This window comes from Trachemys scripta, chromosome 8 (assembly GCF_013100865.1).
Source record: "Trachemys scripta elegans isolate TJP31775 chromosome 8, CAS_Tse_1.0, whole genome shotgun sequence".
Lineage (NCBI taxonomy): Eukaryota > Metazoa > Chordata > Testudines > Emydidae > Trachemys > Trachemys scripta.
In genome coordinates this window covers 98,363,751-98,382,795 of record NC_048305.1, presented here as the reverse complement: position 1 = coordinate 98,382,795, position 19,045 = coordinate 98,363,751, and the positions used below count along the sequence as shown (strand labels likewise).

General features: G+C 41.8%; 1 protein-coding gene across 5 annotated transcripts in view; it reads right to left on the bottom strand.

Moving 5' to 3' along the window:
• Window positions 1-19,045, bottom strand: part of ORC1 (origin recognition complex subunit 1) — a 33,056-nt gene that overhangs the window by 1,675 nt on the left and 12,336 nt on the right. For 4 of the 5 annotated variants that reach the window (XM_034779382.1, XM_034779381.1, XM_034779386.1 and 1 more), the window contains exons 6-16: window positions 16,924-17,218; window positions 15,393-15,503; window positions 15,174-15,278; window positions 12,932-13,133; window positions 11,774-11,880; window positions 10,544-10,645; window positions 9,777-9,948; window positions 7,088-7,195; window positions 4,879-5,028; window positions 3,110-3,229; window positions 344-510 (exon numbers count right to left, since the gene is read on the bottom strand). In XM_034779382.1, the coding sequence (XP_034635273.1) occupies window positions 344-510; window positions 3,110-3,229; window positions 4,879-5,028; window positions 7,088-7,195; window positions 9,777-9,948; window positions 10,544-10,645; window positions 11,774-11,880; window positions 12,932-13,133; window positions 15,174-15,278; window positions 15,393-15,503; window positions 16,924-17,218 (1,639 nt within the window). The remainder of the gene's footprint in view (window positions 1-343; window positions 511-3,109; window positions 3,230-4,878; window positions 5,029-7,087; window positions 7,196-9,776; window positions 9,949-10,543; window positions 10,646-11,773; window positions 11,881-12,931; window positions 13,134-15,173; window positions 15,279-15,392; window positions 15,504-16,923; window positions 17,219-19,045) is intronic. The other variant, XM_034779385.1, reaches the window with a different exon arrangement.

Here is a 19,045-nt window from a genome sequence, read left to right as displayed (position 1 = left end):
TGTCAGTTACAACCTGTGCAAATGCACTGAAGGCAATTGTGTTCCACAAATTTAACTGAGAGACTAATTTGGCCTGCAGAACTTCTTGATGCTCAAGAAAGAATCCAGTTTAAATGGGAATCAGAATTCTTGCATTCTGTTCCCAGATCTGTCACTTGCCACAACAAAGCACTTATTCTGTACCTTCATCTGGAAGAGAGGAATGCTTCCTACCCTCCTAAAGGTGCTGTGAAAGAAAGTTTGTAAAGTGCAGATACTACATATATAATTTTTTTTCTCTGGGAGAATAACTGGGCTCGAGATTGGGTTGGAAACATAAGATATCTCTAAACTGCAATTTTACCTGATTGAATTTATATAAGGGGATGAAAACATTTCATCTATGGCTTTCATTACATGGGCCATGCTGACCAGTCCAGAGGCACTTTTCTGGCTCGAGAACTCGCAGATCTCAGTGGACCTTCTACAAATATCAAGACAACGCCTTGCATCACCAGATAATGCTGCCACCTGAAAAGGAAAAGCATCACATCATTAGTAGCACTTTCCCAGCAGCTGAGAACAAACAGCAACAAGAATTGACAGGGTTCTTTTAAAATCAGCAGAACTGTGCCACCGTAGACAGCCATTCCTAGAGATCCTTGTTTTAAAAATGTAACTTTTATTGATCAAACCCAAAAATCCAATCTGGTCATTACATCAATTGCTGTAAAGATACATGTATAACAATTTCTACAAAGAGGGCGTGATTTTTAAAAACCTCTCTACATTGGCTCAACTCTGCACCCATCAAAGTTAATGATAAAACTCCCACCAACTTCAATGGGAGTAGAGTTAGGTCAACACTGGAAATTTCTGTAAATCTCACCCATAATCTGTATTCTAATCAATTTTCAGCCAGAAAAAAATCATACCATAAGCAATCTGCACAAGTGTTTATCACTCAGTAATGCTTGGTCTTCTCATCTGTTGTTTCTAACAGACTGCAGGAGAACATTGCAAAAGGGTTTCCCCAAATATATAGCTGGGGGATTTTCAAAAGTGCCTGATGTTTCATGCCCAACACCCACTGAAAGTCCCTTAAGCGCTTTTGAAAATCCCATCTCTAGTTTACATTTTAACACAGGAAAGAATTTGTGTGAGAGAAATATAGTAGTGGCCTAATTTTCAAAGGTGCTCAACACTTACAGCTCCCCTTGTTATCAACAGGAGACAAGTCAGCAATACTTTTGAAAATCTGGCCATAAAAAGTGATTGTGCTCTGTAAGAACAATCTCTTCAAAAATCACACTGACCAGGAGACCCATTGCAGATTACGCACTAATCTGCAAAATTATTTTTTTAATTTTGACAATTATTTGTGAGAATATTTCATAGCATACTAATGTGTGTTCTACCAGGGCCGGCTCTAGGATTTTTGCCACCCCAAGCAAAAAAAATTTTGGCCGTCCTCACCTTTTATTTCATGCCCCCATGCCCCCGGCCCCGCCCCAACTCCACCCCTTCTGAACCCCTTCCCCAAATCTCCAGCACCGCCTCCTCCCCCGGGTGTGCCGCATTCCCCCCACTATTGCTTCCTGCAGGCCCCCCGCAACCAGGGCCGGCTCCAGCATTTCTGCCGCCCCAAGCGCAAAATTGGGGGGAAAAAAAAAAAAAAAAGCCGCAATCGGCGGCGGCAATTCAGCAGCAGGTCCTTCGCTCCTAGAGGGAGTGAGGTACCTGCCGCCCTCGAATTGCCACAGGTGCCGCCCCTCTCCCTTGGCCGCCCCAAGCACCTGCTTGTTAAGCTGGTGCCTGGAGCCGGCCCTGCCTGCAATCTCCCGCCCTAGCTCACCTCCGCTCCGCCTGCTCCCCCGGGGCACGCTGCCACTCCGCTTCTCCCCCCTCCCTCTCAGGCAAGGGAGGGCGGAGAAGAAGCAACGGCACATTCACGGGAGCAGGCCGAGTGGAAGTGAGCTAGGGTGGGGGGGCCGCAGGGGGTAGAGGAACCACTCCCCGCTCCAGCTCACCTCCGCTCCACCACCGCCACCTCCCCTGAGCGCCTGCTCGGCTTCTCCCTCCCTCCCAGCCTTGCTGTGCGAAACAGCTGAAACAGCAAGCCTGGGAGGGACGGGGGAGAAGTGCAGCGACGGCGTGCTCAGGGGAGCATGCGGAGGCGAGCTGGGGCGGCAGGGGCACTTTTCCCCCATGCCCCAGAGTCAGCACCTACGATGGCCGGCACCAGAATGCCTTCCCTAGAAATGTGCCACCCCAAGCACCTGCTTGTTTTGCTGGCACCTGGAGCCAGCCCTGTGTTCTACAGTGTGTTTTGCAATAGCAATGAAGTCAGGAAAAGGCACTCACTATTATACGCTATTATTAAATCCATTGTCAAGAAGTAAATTATGGTTGCGGGTTTTTTAAAGAGAATTATTGGTTTGCAATTAAAAGTGAGAATTAGTGAGCTAATGTGCCTCTCAAAGAAGGTTGTAATGATCAATATTAACAACATACAATAGCAGAGACATTTTAAACTATTTATACATCTTAATTTGGAGTGTTATTGACTCCAATGTATTTATACAATTTTGTACACTAAATTAAATATTAATCAGTTAATTGGCCCCTATCACAAGGAGTATCAGTCTAGAAGCACAACAGGTTCCAAATGAGAGAGAATGAATGAGAATGGTGAGGAGTACTTTGCAGCCTGAACATCATCTCATTGAAGAAGGTGGATCTGGATATTTCCATCATGATTATCAGACTAATTTTTGCAAGGCCACACAGTAGTTCATATTATGCCAAATATTGGAGAAAGATAACATCTCATCACTTTGTATTATCAGGATCCTACTGCAATGCTCCTAGTCTTCATTACTGTGTGACATTACTGAACCAAGAGGTTAAAGGCAAGCAGATTGCTCCAGCATCACACCTTACAGCACTGCTCTGCACACCAGTCTGTTGAGGGCACAGTGCCAGCATCGTCCTCCACCCCTTGGCATGAAATGTCCAACCATGGGGATGGGTCTGCTCTCCATTACTGGCTACAGTCTATTATGCCCCTCTGACACTAGTCCCCTCACTTAATGGTGCAACACAGATAACACTCTTGTACTATGTTTACCTTTCTGGAAACTAGCTGGATTGCATCCTCTTCAAATGCTTTTATGTGGTTGAGCCTGGATGAAATAATCTGCTGTAACTGTTTGTAGGTGTAGGGCTGGAAGGACATTCTGGTGAGACCCTACAGAGAACGAGTAAGAAGCATTTACTTGTTAACACACAGTATGGATTTATTGATGCTGTGTAATTTCACAGGAAGGAATGCTTGTCTAAATCATTTCTTGTCTCTTAAGGAAAATGTCCCCTCCTCCTCAATTAAAACTCAAAGGGTATATCATGTCTACACAGCAAAGAAAAACTCACGGCTAGCCCATGCCAGCCGACTCGGGCTTGTGGGGCTTGGACTGTGGGACTATTTCATTGCTGTGTAGACTTTGAGCTTAGGCTAGAGCCTGAGCTCCATAGAGGGTCCTAGAGCTCGGGCTCCAGCCAGAGCCCAAAGTCTACACAGCAATGAAATAGCCCCACATCCCAAACCCCGCAATCCTGAGTTGGCAGGCATGGGCCAACCATGGGTTTTTATTTGCTGTGTAGACATAGCCTTAGAGGCTGTTCTACATCCCCTTCACACACATTGGGCCCTGCCCATTAATGGCTTCCAAAATAGCTCACTGTGAATCCTCTCACAAGCATGGCTTGCTACGGATAATGTTTTCAACTTCTGCGGTGGGGGCAGTCTCTCTACTCATCCCCCAAGACCAGTTCAAAATTTTCATCATTGCTGCACCATACATGCAAAAGAAGGTGGTGCACCCGTGCACGTGAAAGCCAGTGAAACTCTCCAGGGGAGCAGACAGCATGGCCTGCCCCCACCACAATGGACCTGAGAAGAAGGAGCACCTATTTTCAAAATGCAAGTTTCCAACCCAGAAACTATGGGCCATTAGGCTGCCCCAGTAAAGGAAGCTTTTAAATGTCACCCATTTATCTCAATCACTCAAGGAGAGGCTCTACTCTATGTAAAAATAGCCCTTTCTCACTTAGACATGCAAAGTCTTAACTGCTGACTTTCATGACTAAAGTAATCCTGTTATCACTGGACAGTTAGTAACTATTAGGAGTGAGATACTTCTGTTCCGGCTCAGGCATGAATGGAATTAACTAAATTTCAATTGTAGAGCCAAATTGTGCCTTTGGTTGCACCTATGCAACCTACTGCCTTCAATGTTCCACAAGATAACAGAATTTAGAACTACCTAGAATCTTTATTTCTATTGATTATACATGAGCCAAAAAGTAATCAGTGGACTCTCAGATCCCAGGTTGAGTTTGCAGGCCAGGCATTTAGAAAAAATAAGTTTACTTGTAAACTGAGATCTGAAAGTCACCGAAGGAATCAATCTGCAACCCTGGTACCATTTTTCCAAGCGACTTTTCTGAACAGCATGGAAAATATGGTTAGGAAAATATAATTTGTTACACACTGGATCAGACAGTGTCCAATATTCTGTCCCGAAGTACGCAACACCTTCAGAGAAAGGCAATAAGTCATTATGCAATGATGTGATGGGGATGAGTAGCAAAGGAATTTTCTCTGACCCTGGGGCAATCAGTTTACCCAGTGATGTATGTCATGTGATTATCCAAATCCTAATATGTATAATTGCAAATTGTATAGTCATCTGGCTCCAATTTCCTTAATTCATCCTGACAAGAAAGAATACAGAGGGCTCCCCATCTTGATATAGCCTCTAATTAGATAGCTGGCTCCTGCACTTCTAATCTCCCCATATCACCTCTCAGTGTAGCAACAAAGCTGTCAGGACATACCAGCCTACTAGCTACTCTGTTCATCATGATCCTCTCCGGCAAATCCATGGTGTTAGCGATGGCCAGGATGATCAGCTTGGCTTGCTTTTGGGTTGGCCAATCAAATAGATTGTACATCACATCCTGCTTTCGGGTCCACAGGAGGTCAAGCTGGACCAGGAGAGAAAGGAAACAGATGTTAATTGGAGAGGAAGACACTTGATAACGACTCAGGAGAGGTAGGTTCAATATCTGGCTCTGCCACAGGCTTCCTATATGATCTGGGTCATTTAACGTCTCTGTCTCATAAGAACGGCTGTACTGGATCAGACCAATGCTCCACATAGCCCAGTATCTGTCTACCGACAGTGGCTGCTGCCAGATGCTTCACGGAGAGCGAATAGAACAGGGCAATTTATCAAGTGATCCATCCCCTGTTGTCTAGTTACAGCTTCTAACAGTTAGAGATTTAGGAACACCCAGAGCATGCTGTTGCATTCCTGACCATCTTGGCTAATAGCGATTGACGGACCTATCCTCCACAATCTTATCTAATTCTTTTTTGAACCACTTATACTTCTGGCCTTTGACTGTGCGTTGTGTGAAGAAGTACTTCTTTATGTTTGTTTTAAACTTGCTGCCTATTAATTTCATTGGGTGACCCCTGGTTTGTGTTATCTGAAGGGGTAAACAACACTTCCTTATTCACTTTCTCCACATCATTCTGAGGTCCACAAAATCACATTATATCCACCCTCAGTCGTCTCTTTTCCAAGCTGAACAGTTCCAGTCTTTTTAATCTCTCCTCATATGATAGCTGCTCCATACCCCTAATTAATTTTGCTGCCTTCTCTTTACTTTTTCCCCAATTCTAATATATCTTTTTGAGATGGTGCAACTAGAACTGCAAGCAGAATTCAAGGTGGGAGCATATCATGGATTTATATAGTGGCATTATGATATTTTCTGTCTTATGTATCCATTTCCTAATGGTTCCTAACATTGTTAGGTTTTCTGGACTACTGCAGCATATTGAGCAGATGTTTTCAGATAACTATCTAGAATGATTTCAAGATCTCTTTCTTGAATGGTAACAGCTAGACCCCATCATTTTGTTGTGATTATGTTTTCCAATGTACATTATTTTGCATTTATCAATATTGAATTTCATTTGCCATTTTGTTGCCCAGGTAACCCAGTTTTGAGGTCTCCCCTTGTAACTTCGCAGTCTGCTTTGGGCATATCTATCTTGAATAATTTTGTATCATCTGCAAACTTTGCTACCTCACTATTTACCCCTTTTTCCAGATCAATTTGACTATGTTGAACAGCACAGATCCCAGTACAGATCCTTGGGGGACCCGTCATTTACCTCTCTCCCCTGTGAAAACTGACCATTTATTCCTACCCTTTGTTTCCTATCTTTTAACCAGTTACTGATCCATGAGGGGACAATCACTCATATTCATGGCTGCTTACTTTACTTAGGAGCCTTTGATGAGTGATCTTGTCAACTTGTCTCATTTCATCATCTGTAACATGGGGATACTACTACTTCCATTCTTCCACCCTTTATCTGTCTCTTCTATTTAGACTTTAAGCTCTTCAAGGAAGGGACTGTCCTTTTACTAAGAACTTGTACCCTGAATCCAGTCTCAGCTGGACTCTCTAGGTGCTGCTGGAATACTAATTCTACTATTAGTAATAGGTTTATAAGCCAAGATGCTCATGCATCTGAGTAAGGTCCCGGAACCCAGTGTGGTCTATTAGTTTGTCATTACTACACATAGTATGCATTTGCAGAAGATTTGCAAATTAGGACACAGTGTCCCCATAACATTACTGAATTTGCTCTCACAGTAGGAAGAAAACATCCAGACAAGAGGCAGCCTCTAATGTAGCTGAATCCCAGTCTATTTTAAGGGCTTTACAGACTGTAACTAACTCCTTAAATTGTACCTAGAAGTGAACCAGAAGCCAACACAGAGCACAGTTATAATGTGCTCTCACTGGTCTAACCTACTAAGGCAGCAGAAAGACTCATTCTGTACATTCAGTTTCATAGGATTGCCTAAAAGATTCATTTTGGTGCCTTAAATCTCCCCCAGTCTCCTAATTTTAAAACACATACAGGCCATTTGGATAATCCCCCTTGCATTCCCGTCCAGCCCCGAAAATATCCACTCCCTGTGATATTAGGATAAAAGGGGTGTGGGACACTTCTCCTCACCTCATCCACTATCAGCACTGTGGTCTTCCTCTTTGGCCCTGGTGTGCTGAATAGCTTTGCCAACAGCTCTGCAGCATGGGTTGCTGTCACCTTCTGACCTGTCAGTAGCTGAATGAGATTAAACAGTACACAAGATTAATCAATCTGTAGTCCAATACCTAGGGGTCTAATTCTTAGTCTGTTTGACATCTGTCTACCGCACATCACCAAGTAGCTGAACACTACATACACACACAAGTTAACACAACAGAACTGGGCTCAGAAGCCCTCAAAAAGACAAATCGCTCTACCAAAAACTGGACATAAAGGAAAAGACGAGGAATCAGGAAAGACCTAGTTAAAAGGAAGGTTATAATGGTCACGGACTTGTTCAAATAGAGAGATCTTGCAACAAACCCTTGAAGACTGTCTTAGAAATATATAAGCAGGCACACTTGAAGAGGGTTTCACAGAGACCCTGAAAGAAGAAAGCCCTGCTGCCAGCCCAAATCAGCTGCAAGAATAACTTGTCTGACTCCAGCAATCTCAGGTCCATATTAAAGAATTTATATATAGCCAAAAAGACCTTGGACTGAATAATTTACTCTTCTGTTTAATCTTTCTCCAAGTTTACTTCTGAATTGATCTATAAAGCAAGAAGTAATAATGTAAACTGCTGTCCATATATTATAGCCCAACTGCAGCTGTTGAGGCTCATAGGAATCAGTGTTACCATTTCAGAATTACCTCACATACATACCAGTCAGATAGCCAACAAGTTCAGAGTCATGCGGGTACAGGAAAACCAGGTAAACATGATTGTTAGGAAGGGGCATATAAAGTACCTTTTTCTCCCTTCCACACATTATAAGCTGGGGCACTACAAATTCCATGACTGCAGAATTCACCACTTGGTGCAGAACTGTGCTCCAGAATATCAGCTTTCATTTTAAAAAAATTGTTTCTAGGACTGAGGATTGCAAAGGTAACCTCGAAAACACAGAATGTAATCGATGCATTATTTTCTTCCTCAATCCAAAGACAGCCTGAAATAACAATTGAGAGGTGTGCACTCCCTTGGTTATCTGAATCAGGTCCCATGGACTCCATGATTCCACAGCTATGGAATTTTGCATTTTCCCAAGATGCCATGGAATTCAGTATTTTTGCCACAGAATTTGCCATTTTGTTACAGCATGGGGCCTGAAGTTCTGTTTTCTTACTCCCTGATCTCTGCCAAAACCTGCTGATAGCTGCCTGTTGCTTTCCTCACAAGGGAGAGTCAAATGGATTACAGTGCTTGTTCCCTGCACTGTTCCATGGAGCCATATAGCAGGAGGTCAGGGAACCAGAGCTGGACAAGCTCTCAGCCAGGGAAGTAGCTGGAACCAGAAGTGTATGTTGGCTGGCTGAGCTGCCTGGAGAGCAGTGCAGCAGTCAAGGCCCGGGGAACCAGACAGATGAGTAGTTTAAGTTGGCTACAAGCTCCCCTTGCCTGGAACCCAGGGGAGAGGAAGGATGTTCTAAGCTGGGATGCCTGCATGACATCACAAATGGTGAGGCTGACAGAAACCAGCCTTATGGAAAGCAGTGAAGATGCCCTATTGTCAAAACTAATCATTGTTGAAAATAATCCTTGACCAATTTTACATCAGTGAGCATTTTCTACAATGATCCATAGTTGTCTGTGTTTTTGTCAGAGTTGGGAGGATTGATATCATATGGCAAAAAAGTACCTTGGAACTGAGAGGTGCTTGCCTTGGAACATGGTTTCATTGTGCTGCAGAGCAGAGGGCCATGGCTACAGTAGCCACTTTCTGCACTCCTCTCACCACTGGCTTACACCTGCACACTTCCCCCACAACAAATACCTCTCTTACATTAGCACAGAAACATTTGTAGCTCAGCCAATACCACCAGCCCCAGGGCAAATGCAACCTTGAACTTTAATTAGGAACAGGAATCTTGCAAGAGAAGGAACTGATGTTTCAGAAAACTTGTAATGGAACACAGAATCTTTCATTTCTAGGTCACTGGTTTGACAGCCTAGATTGACAGAGGCCATGACTTGTTACCATTGATGGCTATTTAGTGGTCTCGGTCCAGTTCCTAGAAGACTGTTGTCCACACAATAAAATACTTTCCCTCTCAACCGGCAGCATTCGTGGCAGCTTCAGGAGAGATACTAAGGATTAACATGTCAGGGAGATTGAAAATACTGTATGATCCACAGAGGCAGTTCCTCTTCGTCAGGGCTAAAGCATGGTGGCAATCAGGTCTGTCACCCTTTAGGTAACTATTCTGTTGCTAGAGAGGCCTCTCGTATTGTCAGCGCGGCAACTTTCAGACGCACAGGCAAGCATGCACAAAGAGGTATGGGGAGGAAAAATCAGGAATTTACTTTGTAATTTTTTTTAAGGAACTGATGTTATAAAACCGGATTTCCTTGGTGCTGCTGCCTTGGTGAAGTTCAATACATCAAAGTACTCAAGGAACAATCTCTCCAGCCTTAATAGCAGGAATCTCCAAAATGAGATCACTTTACAAGCCTGTCCTAGGAGAAAAGCATGCTGTTCCTTGAGAGGACTGCTGGGATGTGTTAGTTAGAGTTATGACTCACATAGGGCTGGGCATAGGCATCTGAGAAAGAAAAGTGACAGGATCTCAATTTCCCTTCATATCAGGGATATGTCAGAGAGGCCTTGCTCACCTGTAATATTTGCACATAGGCCTGGTGAGGGTCAGTCAGCTTCATGCCATTGATTTCTATGAACTGGAAGGATGGTACCCCATCATTTTCTGCTGCTTGTTGGAGACAACGAATTACTTCGTGAACAGTTGCTGTTTTGCCTGTTCCAGGAACCCCAGAAATGTACATACACCTGAAACAGGAGAGGATCCATTCATGATCCCAGTGATTTGCACACAGGACTGGGAACTCCCAAATTCTAAACCCATCTTTGAAAATGACTCCTTTTGGTTGCCTTGGGCAAGTCCCTAAACTTCAGCTTTTCTACCTGCACATTGTGGATAACATCTGCCTGCCTAACAGCAGGGTCATAAAGATTATATGATGAGTTATAACTATTTCTATAGAACAGGCAAAAAAAATTATCTAGTCAATTTCAGATGTGCTGGGAAAGATATCTCAGTCTTTAGTTAAAATTTGAGTAAGCAGAAAGACCACAGGAGAGTTTTTTATCAAGTAGAGCCAAAAGCAAAACGCTGCTAGGATTATATGAATTTCAACAAACTGGGAATAACTTGTTCAGAAAGATTAGATGCCACACTACTGCTGCTCTTCTGCCACAGACAAACATGATCTGGGTGGTTTACTGCATCCTTTCCTTTCCCAAATTGCATTTCAAAGTGGAATAAATTTTCTCTCTATTTACCCAAACAGCCTGCTGAAGTGCTAATAGCTGCTTCTGACCAACCCCCGAACTGTATACAGAAGGAGGCCATGAGACAACTCACCCTCCTGTTCCATCAATAAGTTTGCTTTCTACAAAATTATAGATATCCTGGAACTCCTCTTCTCGGCAAGGCAGGGAACCTGGGATGGTGGAAACGTGCAGCCTTTGATTGAAACCAAAAAGAAAACACGCTAGTCAAGATTTTAGAGTTTTCAAAGCTCCAACTTGCAGAAAGGCAAGTGGGAAGAAACCCCCTCTTCCTACACACACAAATACATATAGATACATTGAATCTGCCTTAACTGTAAGAGTGCCAAGAGTGCTTGGTTTATTTTTTGTTTTAAAAGGAACCTTAAGTTTTAAAGTCTTTTAGAAAGTGACCTTAACCTAGCCTTCACATATGTTCTCCAAAAACTTCCAGATACCACATGCTCTGATCTTCGCAAGCAAATAGCACGGACATGCAAAAGTCAAGAAGATTCATCTACTGCTTGCCCAGACAACAAAAATCACAAAAAGGAAGAATGAAGGAATAGGGGAACCTGATAACAGGAAGTATTGAGGGTGAGACAGTCAAGTAAAGGGAAGGAGTTGAGAGAAAGACACAGCCACTCCTATAAGCATTTATTTCAACGGAGCATGTAGGACTCAAACCAGTAACTAGTGTTTTTTTCACTAATGGGAGCCAGTGTGTAAATGCCCTGCAAAAGCTCGGAGAAACCCACTGATTCTCTAGCATTGTGCAGAGTAAAATAAATATTGCTACCAATTTCTGTAGCTCAGGGATCTTAGTAATTAATATTGTTGAGAAGCAATAAGGAAAACGTTGGAGGAAAATTTACATATCCAGAAACCTAAACTTAGGGCTAATCTACACTGGCAGCACTTTAATGTGCCTTGTGTGGTCGCGGCACAGCGCTGGGAGAAACCACCTCAACGAGGGGCGCGTTTACACTGGCGCTTTACAGTGCTGCAACTTGCTGCACTCAGGGAGGTGTTTTTTCACACCCTTGAACGAGGAAGTTGCAGCACTGTTAATTGCCAGTATTGATAAGCTCTTAGTATGCATAGACCAGTCTAAATGTTTTTAATCCTGAAGAGTATTCCTGCCCTTAGTCTCTGAACCAAGGATGCTTCTGCTATTGCCAGTTCTTGAGGAAACCCTTAGCTTGGAAATAGCATTTGTGCCTTTACCCCATATGAATAAAGCAAAGGTGGCATTTTCTCGGTGTTACCCCCGTTCCTCATTTCTCTGTTGAAGTAACAGGATAATCCCTCTGCTACACTTTACCTTAATCGGGCCTCTTCTAGCACATTGGCTGGTTTCTCTGTTGCTTGGTTTCGAATGGGAATTCTGGGAGTAGCATTTCGGGGTGTCTTGGGGGTTCTTGGCTCAGGCTGCAGAGAAAAGTCAAAATCCTCAAACACTAGAAGTAGGTTCTGCATAGTATCAGATGTATTTATATTAGAGACCATCTTCTGTCTACATTTGCAAAAGACGGATTATGCTCAAAGATCATTTGAGGATTTCAGGGTGCGAAAGCGAGGCAAGAGCTGGACTTTATTAAGGTTATTTGACTAAGATTTAGACATAAAAAAAAAAGCCTAAATGTTAAGGGGGATATTTGAAACCCCCAATAAAAAAAATCCCATGAAACTTTTAAGCGTCTGATGAGTTTTTAAATTTAAACAATCCCCCTTGCGGTGCTGTAAAACCACAAGAACCAGAGAGACTGCATAGGCAGTGACTCTCCTGTCTAATTTCAGTGTCCAACTGAAAAACAAAGCAAACAAGCAGCACCTCAATTATTTGTATTACCATAGTGCCTAGAAGAACCAGTAACCAATCAGGACCCCACTGTTAGGCACTGTATAAACACAGAAGACCATCAATGGTGACATAAATAGATTTAAATAGTTTCAGTTTTAATAGTTTAAGGTGGGATTCTTCAACTATTCTGTACATCACTTTTTCAAAGAAAGATACTTTCATGGACCATCTCCCTACTCAACATCTCAATTCCTCCTCACCCCTTGGGTCTCAAGATTTTTCTATTCTATCTACCATCAGCCAGGGACCTGTGTCCTGATCAACAATTTGAGAAACACTGATTTCAGGTGTTAGTAACAAAGGACTTCATTTCTATTTTGTTTTAGGAAGCAGAGACGTAATCCATAAGATAAGTTATAGATCTGCATATTATCCTATCTTTCACCTCCAATTCAAAACAACATTTCCTCCCCTAAGGCTAGCCTCTTCTGATTTATAGTGGCACAACATACATCATTCAGCAGGTATCTTATTTCGCACACTGACCCACCTTGCTCCAGATGCTTTGTTCACCTTGGTAAACATGCATGAAACACTCAGATGAAACAAATGGCTTAGTTAGAACTAACAAAACCCAGAGCAAATGTTTTTCAGGCCAATGGCCTCCAGGAATCTTACAGTTTTTCTGGGGGTCTTAGCAGGGGTGATATCAGAGGGTTTCCTCAAAGATTTTGGGGTGCTTAGTGTGGTGCTTGATCTCATTTTCCTTTTGGGTGTACAGGGCACCATGCTCTCTTCTTCCTCATTGCTACTGGAATCAGAGCAGTCTGTGCTAGGCAGGTAGTCATCTTCCCGATCCTGCTCAGATATATTTAAAAAACTAAAAAAGAAAAACAGACTGAGGATTTGGAAAAACCAAACAAGGAATATCTAATGACCGTTTAAAAACAGCAGCACAACATTTCAGTCACCTGGGAATAATTATTTGATAAGAGGTTTTGTGTTGTTGTTGTGTTTCTCTAATTATCATGGTAATGAGCAGGCAAAGATTTTGTACCTGCCCTTGTAAATTTTCCATGGCCATTACGCTAGGCTGGTTTAAGAAAAGTCAGTTTACTGATCATCAAGGGTAAGTATTGTGTTATTAAGTCCTGCATACTGTATACTCAAGTTTGTTGCTCTGGAGCTACAGTTGAACTTCTTGCTATTACCACTCTGCTTCTGGATGCTCAAGTGTCAGTATTTAAAGACTTGTAATAGTGTTAACATCATCTGGGTTGTTTCTGTTGTCAGTATCTGGGACAGAACTCTGTATACACTACAGAGTAGCTTGCTACTACTGGTCATAGGTACCCGAACAAGTGGGCAATAAACAGACTCAGTCATGGCCCACAGAGAGCCTACTTCTGATTCACCAGACCCAGTGTTTGACAGTCTGAGAGGAGAGATCTATTCACTAGTGAAGGCATCCATTGGCTAACATTAATAGTGGTCGTCTGACTGCCCCATATGGATGGCAGTTCTACAGTACTAATTAATGTGAAGCACTTGCATCTGTGTTCTTTATTGCTCCTTTGATGATGTATAAAGACAGCCTCCTCTCCCTTCCAGTTTATTTTTAACCTTAGAAAGACCATATTCACTCCAGATGCCTCAAGCAGAGTTTTTACACCAACATGCAAAAAGTGACCTCACAAAGCCCATTAGGGACCGCTATTATTATTTTACATGGACAGTGTTCAAATATTACGGTGATGGGCTGCAATATAAAATCTTTTTGTGTTTATTTGCAAGTTAAAACAGAAGATACAGTCCACACGATATTTATTTTATCTGTATATTAAAAGGTAAACTGTAAAGAAAAATTTAGTTTGTGCCCCTTCCTACTCCTCTTTTCTGATGTGTGAAGACCTCACTGTTTTCAAATACATATATTCACTTTTTTTTTTCCCATTGCTAATATCAGGAACATCAAGTTCTTGCTCATCTCAGGACAGCTAATGTAAGGCCAGTCTGCACTACATCACTTAACTATGATTTTGTAACCACTTAATGGCACCATCAACTGTTCCCACAGCAGAGGTCTTGCTATCGCAACTGTGCACATCCCAACCTACTATGCTGGCTAACCCTTAATTCACTGGATTCTGGGAAAATAGAGCATGATAGATGCACATATAGAGCAGCAGCATCTGCATATGGGGCAGGGCACTAGATGGGGGGAAGGATGAGGACTTGTCCAACTGAGTACACAGGCACAGAGAGTGCTGTTTGAACCGCAAAAAACAAAAAAACCCACCATGCTGAACTGTGCTCTGGGGGTGAACATTGTTAGTCCTCAATTACTAAATGAGTTCTTTATATAAAATGTGAACAAACCTATTTAGAGACCACTGGCCTGGTAACTACCAGGTTACAAACTAAACTAAAAGTTGCACCATGGATAGGACCTTGGACTCGAGATCCCTCTCCCACTCAGATGAGAACTAGAAAAACTGTCACTCAGGCTTCAGCCATTGGTGATGTCACCATTTCACCTTACCTCTCCAAGAATCCACCAGCAAGAAGAGTGGAAACATCAAATCCCAATTATCAAGTAAAACAATATGCAGAAAGCATTTTGGGGAAAAAACAATGAGTCTGGCTTAATACATCATAGAACAACAGTAATGGGTACAAACAATGTTTCTACCTTTCAGTTTACTTTAATTGAAGGATGAAAGTATTTGCTTTAATTTGCAAATGCAGTAGAAGGATTTTGGATTGTTTTCTTGCAAACAATTTGCCTAGCAATCACACAAAGTATTTCCTTGCATGAATGAGATTCATTTGACTTGCATTTCAACATTAGACTAGGTGAATGCCCACGGCTGCAAGCCACCAATGGCAATCTGACTCAGACACAATGGAGAAAACTTACTGGAGTTGCTCTGCAATGCGAGCAGTAGTCTTCTGCACACATTTCCTATGAGAACGTGGGATCACCACTGGACTCCTGGTCTTCAGCTCTTGCTCTTCAGCTAAACTAGAGAAAGAACAAAGTTATTTGTATCTAGTTTTTATGTCAAGTGACCCAAAAATCACTGTTGGAATAAGTGAACATAAGACATGTGAACATCATTTGAATATCAGGATTTACTTTGTGTTGCTTTTAGAATTGCTCTTAGAAGTAGCTGCTTGTTTGGTTGTTTTTCTGGATTCCCTGGCTCTCTCCTCAGTTTCCTCCTCTTCATTTCTACCGTTCAAATGCCTGATGAAAAAAGGGACATCTACCTATAGCATTACAAATACAACTTGCCCATTAGATGATGGGCCATATTGAGATGAATCGCTCGCTTTAATTCATTGCAGATACCTCTTTATTCTTTTAGATTTCTTAATTCCACTACATTGCAGACTCTGAATGTACAACACTGGAAACATTTAACAGCACACCAACACTGTGTGACGAAGAAACTTTAGATCACAATTCCATCAAATGTTTGCTCCATATTAACACTTCTTTAAAGAAAAAGGTGTCCCTTTTTTGTGATGTACAATTTAAAGAAGGCCTGAATTTTTTCCTGCTTGTTGTGATTTTTAGCGATTATGCTGATAGAAAATATACTGAGCAAATTTAATTAAGATTTTTGTGTGGCAATTTCCTTTTTTTTTTTTTTTTTTAATTTGCCCCAAACATGAATAGATTAGCACATAAAGTCTGGAGAAGGACTCGTATGACAAATTTTATGAGGCCCAATATAGCCTGGCTACCTTTGAGCAGATCTATATACATTTGTAGCTTACACACATGGGGTGATTTTAGAGTTGTGTGGTGTATATGCATCAAGTGAAGGGAAATTGATGAGGAGAGGAAGAGGCTTTTGTCTATGGTGGCAGTGTTTAGACTTGTTAGGGTTAACATGACTAGACCACCTCCCCTTTCTGCAACCCCATCATATCTGCCCTGGACCCCTACATTTCTCACTAACATCTTGACCTGTGTAGGCCACAACCCCATTTTCCAAACCCCTTACATTCCTCCCCCTCCATGTACCCTTTGCTTTGGAAGCTCCTCAATAACCCAGGTCCATGGAGTCTCTTGTAATTATTAAAGCTTTTCTATATCTGTAGCAGGCAAAGCATTTGAGCATATTTTGGGATTTCACAGACTTTGTCAGTACTCTCCTATGATCAGAAAATTGTTCAAAGTGTTTGTTTAAAATCCCACTTTGAACAATTTTGTGATCATAGGAGAGTACTGACAAAGTCTGTGAAATCTAAAATATGGTAGAGCTTTCCCCACTACTCCAAGCAGATAGAGGAAATAGCAACCAATTTTGAAAAGAAAATAAAAGCTAAAAAGTCTTCCCAAAATCCCAGTATTAAAAGTGTTAGGTTGAAAATAAGCATTTTTGGAAGTGCACTGAATACTGAGTTACCACCACTCATATCCAATATTTCGTCTCCCACAGTGTGCTTTTTTGCATTCCCCCAATTTGCTGTAAAAGAAAGTGAAGTGAACATCTACTATTAACCAGGGACATCTTTGCAGGAAGCATCTGCTCTTTCCTGCAGGATCTTTGACAATATCTTGCTTCAAGAGAATGATTTATTTTAAAAAAGGGAAAACAAGATACAAAGAAGAGGGGCGCCAGTCAAAGATGCATTAGAACAATGCTTCCACTTACCATGTGTCATCATCTTTCCCATCAAGATTCTTTGCTTTCAGGTTGGAAGCTTGGCTCCTTCTGTAGGGAGCTATCCTTACTGTTTCAGCTAGCTTAGACCAGTCTCCCCTGATAGTCAGTGGTGAGTCTGACTCACCATTGGTGCGAGATATTTTTGGAGGTGAGTCCAAAATCTCAGTGAATGTCACCTTTCTCTTCGTAGCTGATGGTTCCAGGGGCTCTAAAGCATCACAGTCATCACCCAAGAGTTCTAAAACATCGCATCCTGTGAGTTTGTTTCTAGATTTCGTAGGACCTAAAAACCAACACCATGATAAAAGGTCATCAAGTTTTAATATGACTGATTTGGTTAACTCTTAGCTGCCAAGCCACTCATGACATAGAATCTAACTGCTGTTTAGGGTTACATGATGGAGGATGAATAATTGAACTATTTAATTGGAAAAATGTTTCCTTTGAGATGGAAGACAGATTTAGGGTCTGAATTTTCAGGCCCCAAATTCCCCCTCTCCCAAGCATAAGCTCATCTGAGTGCTAGTTTGCACGTGAACATCCAGATGTATGTGTATTCTTGATTGCACACATACATAGCTAAACAGTCTCTTATCTAGCCAGGCCATAATGCAAAGTAGCCACCTAAATGTATGCTTAACCAGTAGACTGGAATAATCTGGCCCTCGGTGTCTACTGAAGTACCTACTCTACTCTTCATAAGAAAAGACAGACATCAGAGCAGGGACATTACCAACAATGTGTATGTGCTGGTTGATCCATTGCCCCACACTCCCGCTTGACAGATGATGTACATATTTTACAATCACCAACATAGCAGGAGCACTGCATGATTTACAGCAACCTCAAACCAGTACCTTTGAAATTAAAGGGATCTCTCTCTTAGTACTCCTACAGACAGTTTATCATCCCCTTTAAATAATGGCCTTAATTTATAAAGGTCATTAAAACAAAAATACTATGCTTACCAGACCAATTAATTTTCTTTGCACTTTTTTTTGTTTTGCAACTTCTGTATTGAAAAGCAACTAGAGTTTTATAATTCTATCCAAACCTATATAATTCCCGAGCCAAAGCATTCTTCTGCTCTTAAAAAGTGACATGAAAATTGCACCTTCTTAGTTAGCAGATTTGCCCCCCCCACACGTGAACTGAGACATCCTATTTGCTACAGTAATTAAAATATGTTTTTACTGCTGCTTATTTGTTATCCATGCATAGCCCACACAGCTGAGAGAGGAGGGAGCTGAATTTAATTCCTTCCTGTGCAAACAAAACTGCTTATAAAAGTTTATTAAAGTTATAAAACTGTTTACCAACTATTTGAACTTCTGCAAATCTATGCAAGACTCCAGGGAATGCACAAGGACATTACTAAGGACAAAAGTTGGCCTACAGAACTTTTATCATTGGTAATGATATGAGAGAAGGAAAGAACCCAGCTTGACTCAGATCCCAGACTGACTTTCCAGGACTGCCAGTTGGAAATAAGTTTTGCTTGTAAATTGAGCACATTTGATATAGAATCATTGAGACACAAACATGGAATCCCACAATGGACCACCACACTAACTTCAGCACTGGCTAATCCTTCTCCATTTAAAATAAATTTTTGCTAATACTTCCTAAGCAGCAGTCACTGAAATTTATTATTAAATGGATTCCCCAGGCGACATCCCATTAAAGCACATGGATCAAATTGGGCTGATTTCTGGCAGCTTGGCAAACCAGCACTTTTCTGTCACACATGGATTTTGTGCTACAATATATCATCTTTTATTTAAAACACAGATTACATCTCTAGCCCCATTGTTGCAAATTTAACTATTATTACATGAACAGAATGCAACGGCTGAGACTTTGGACTACCTGAAATAGCAGCAACATGCAAGATAAATAGATAACGTTTGTACCTCTGTGGGGCATTAATTCTGAAGCCTAAAGAGGCTAGTTTAAGTGTTAATGTTTACTATTTCACTGATCAAAGAAAGAAGAGGGACAATCATTCCAAAGATCTCCCCAATGTATTGAATACAGTCCTCGGTGGTGGGCCTAGGGTGAGGGTGCAGTAGGGAAGTGTGCTATTACTTCTTCCTCCTTCAATTCGACC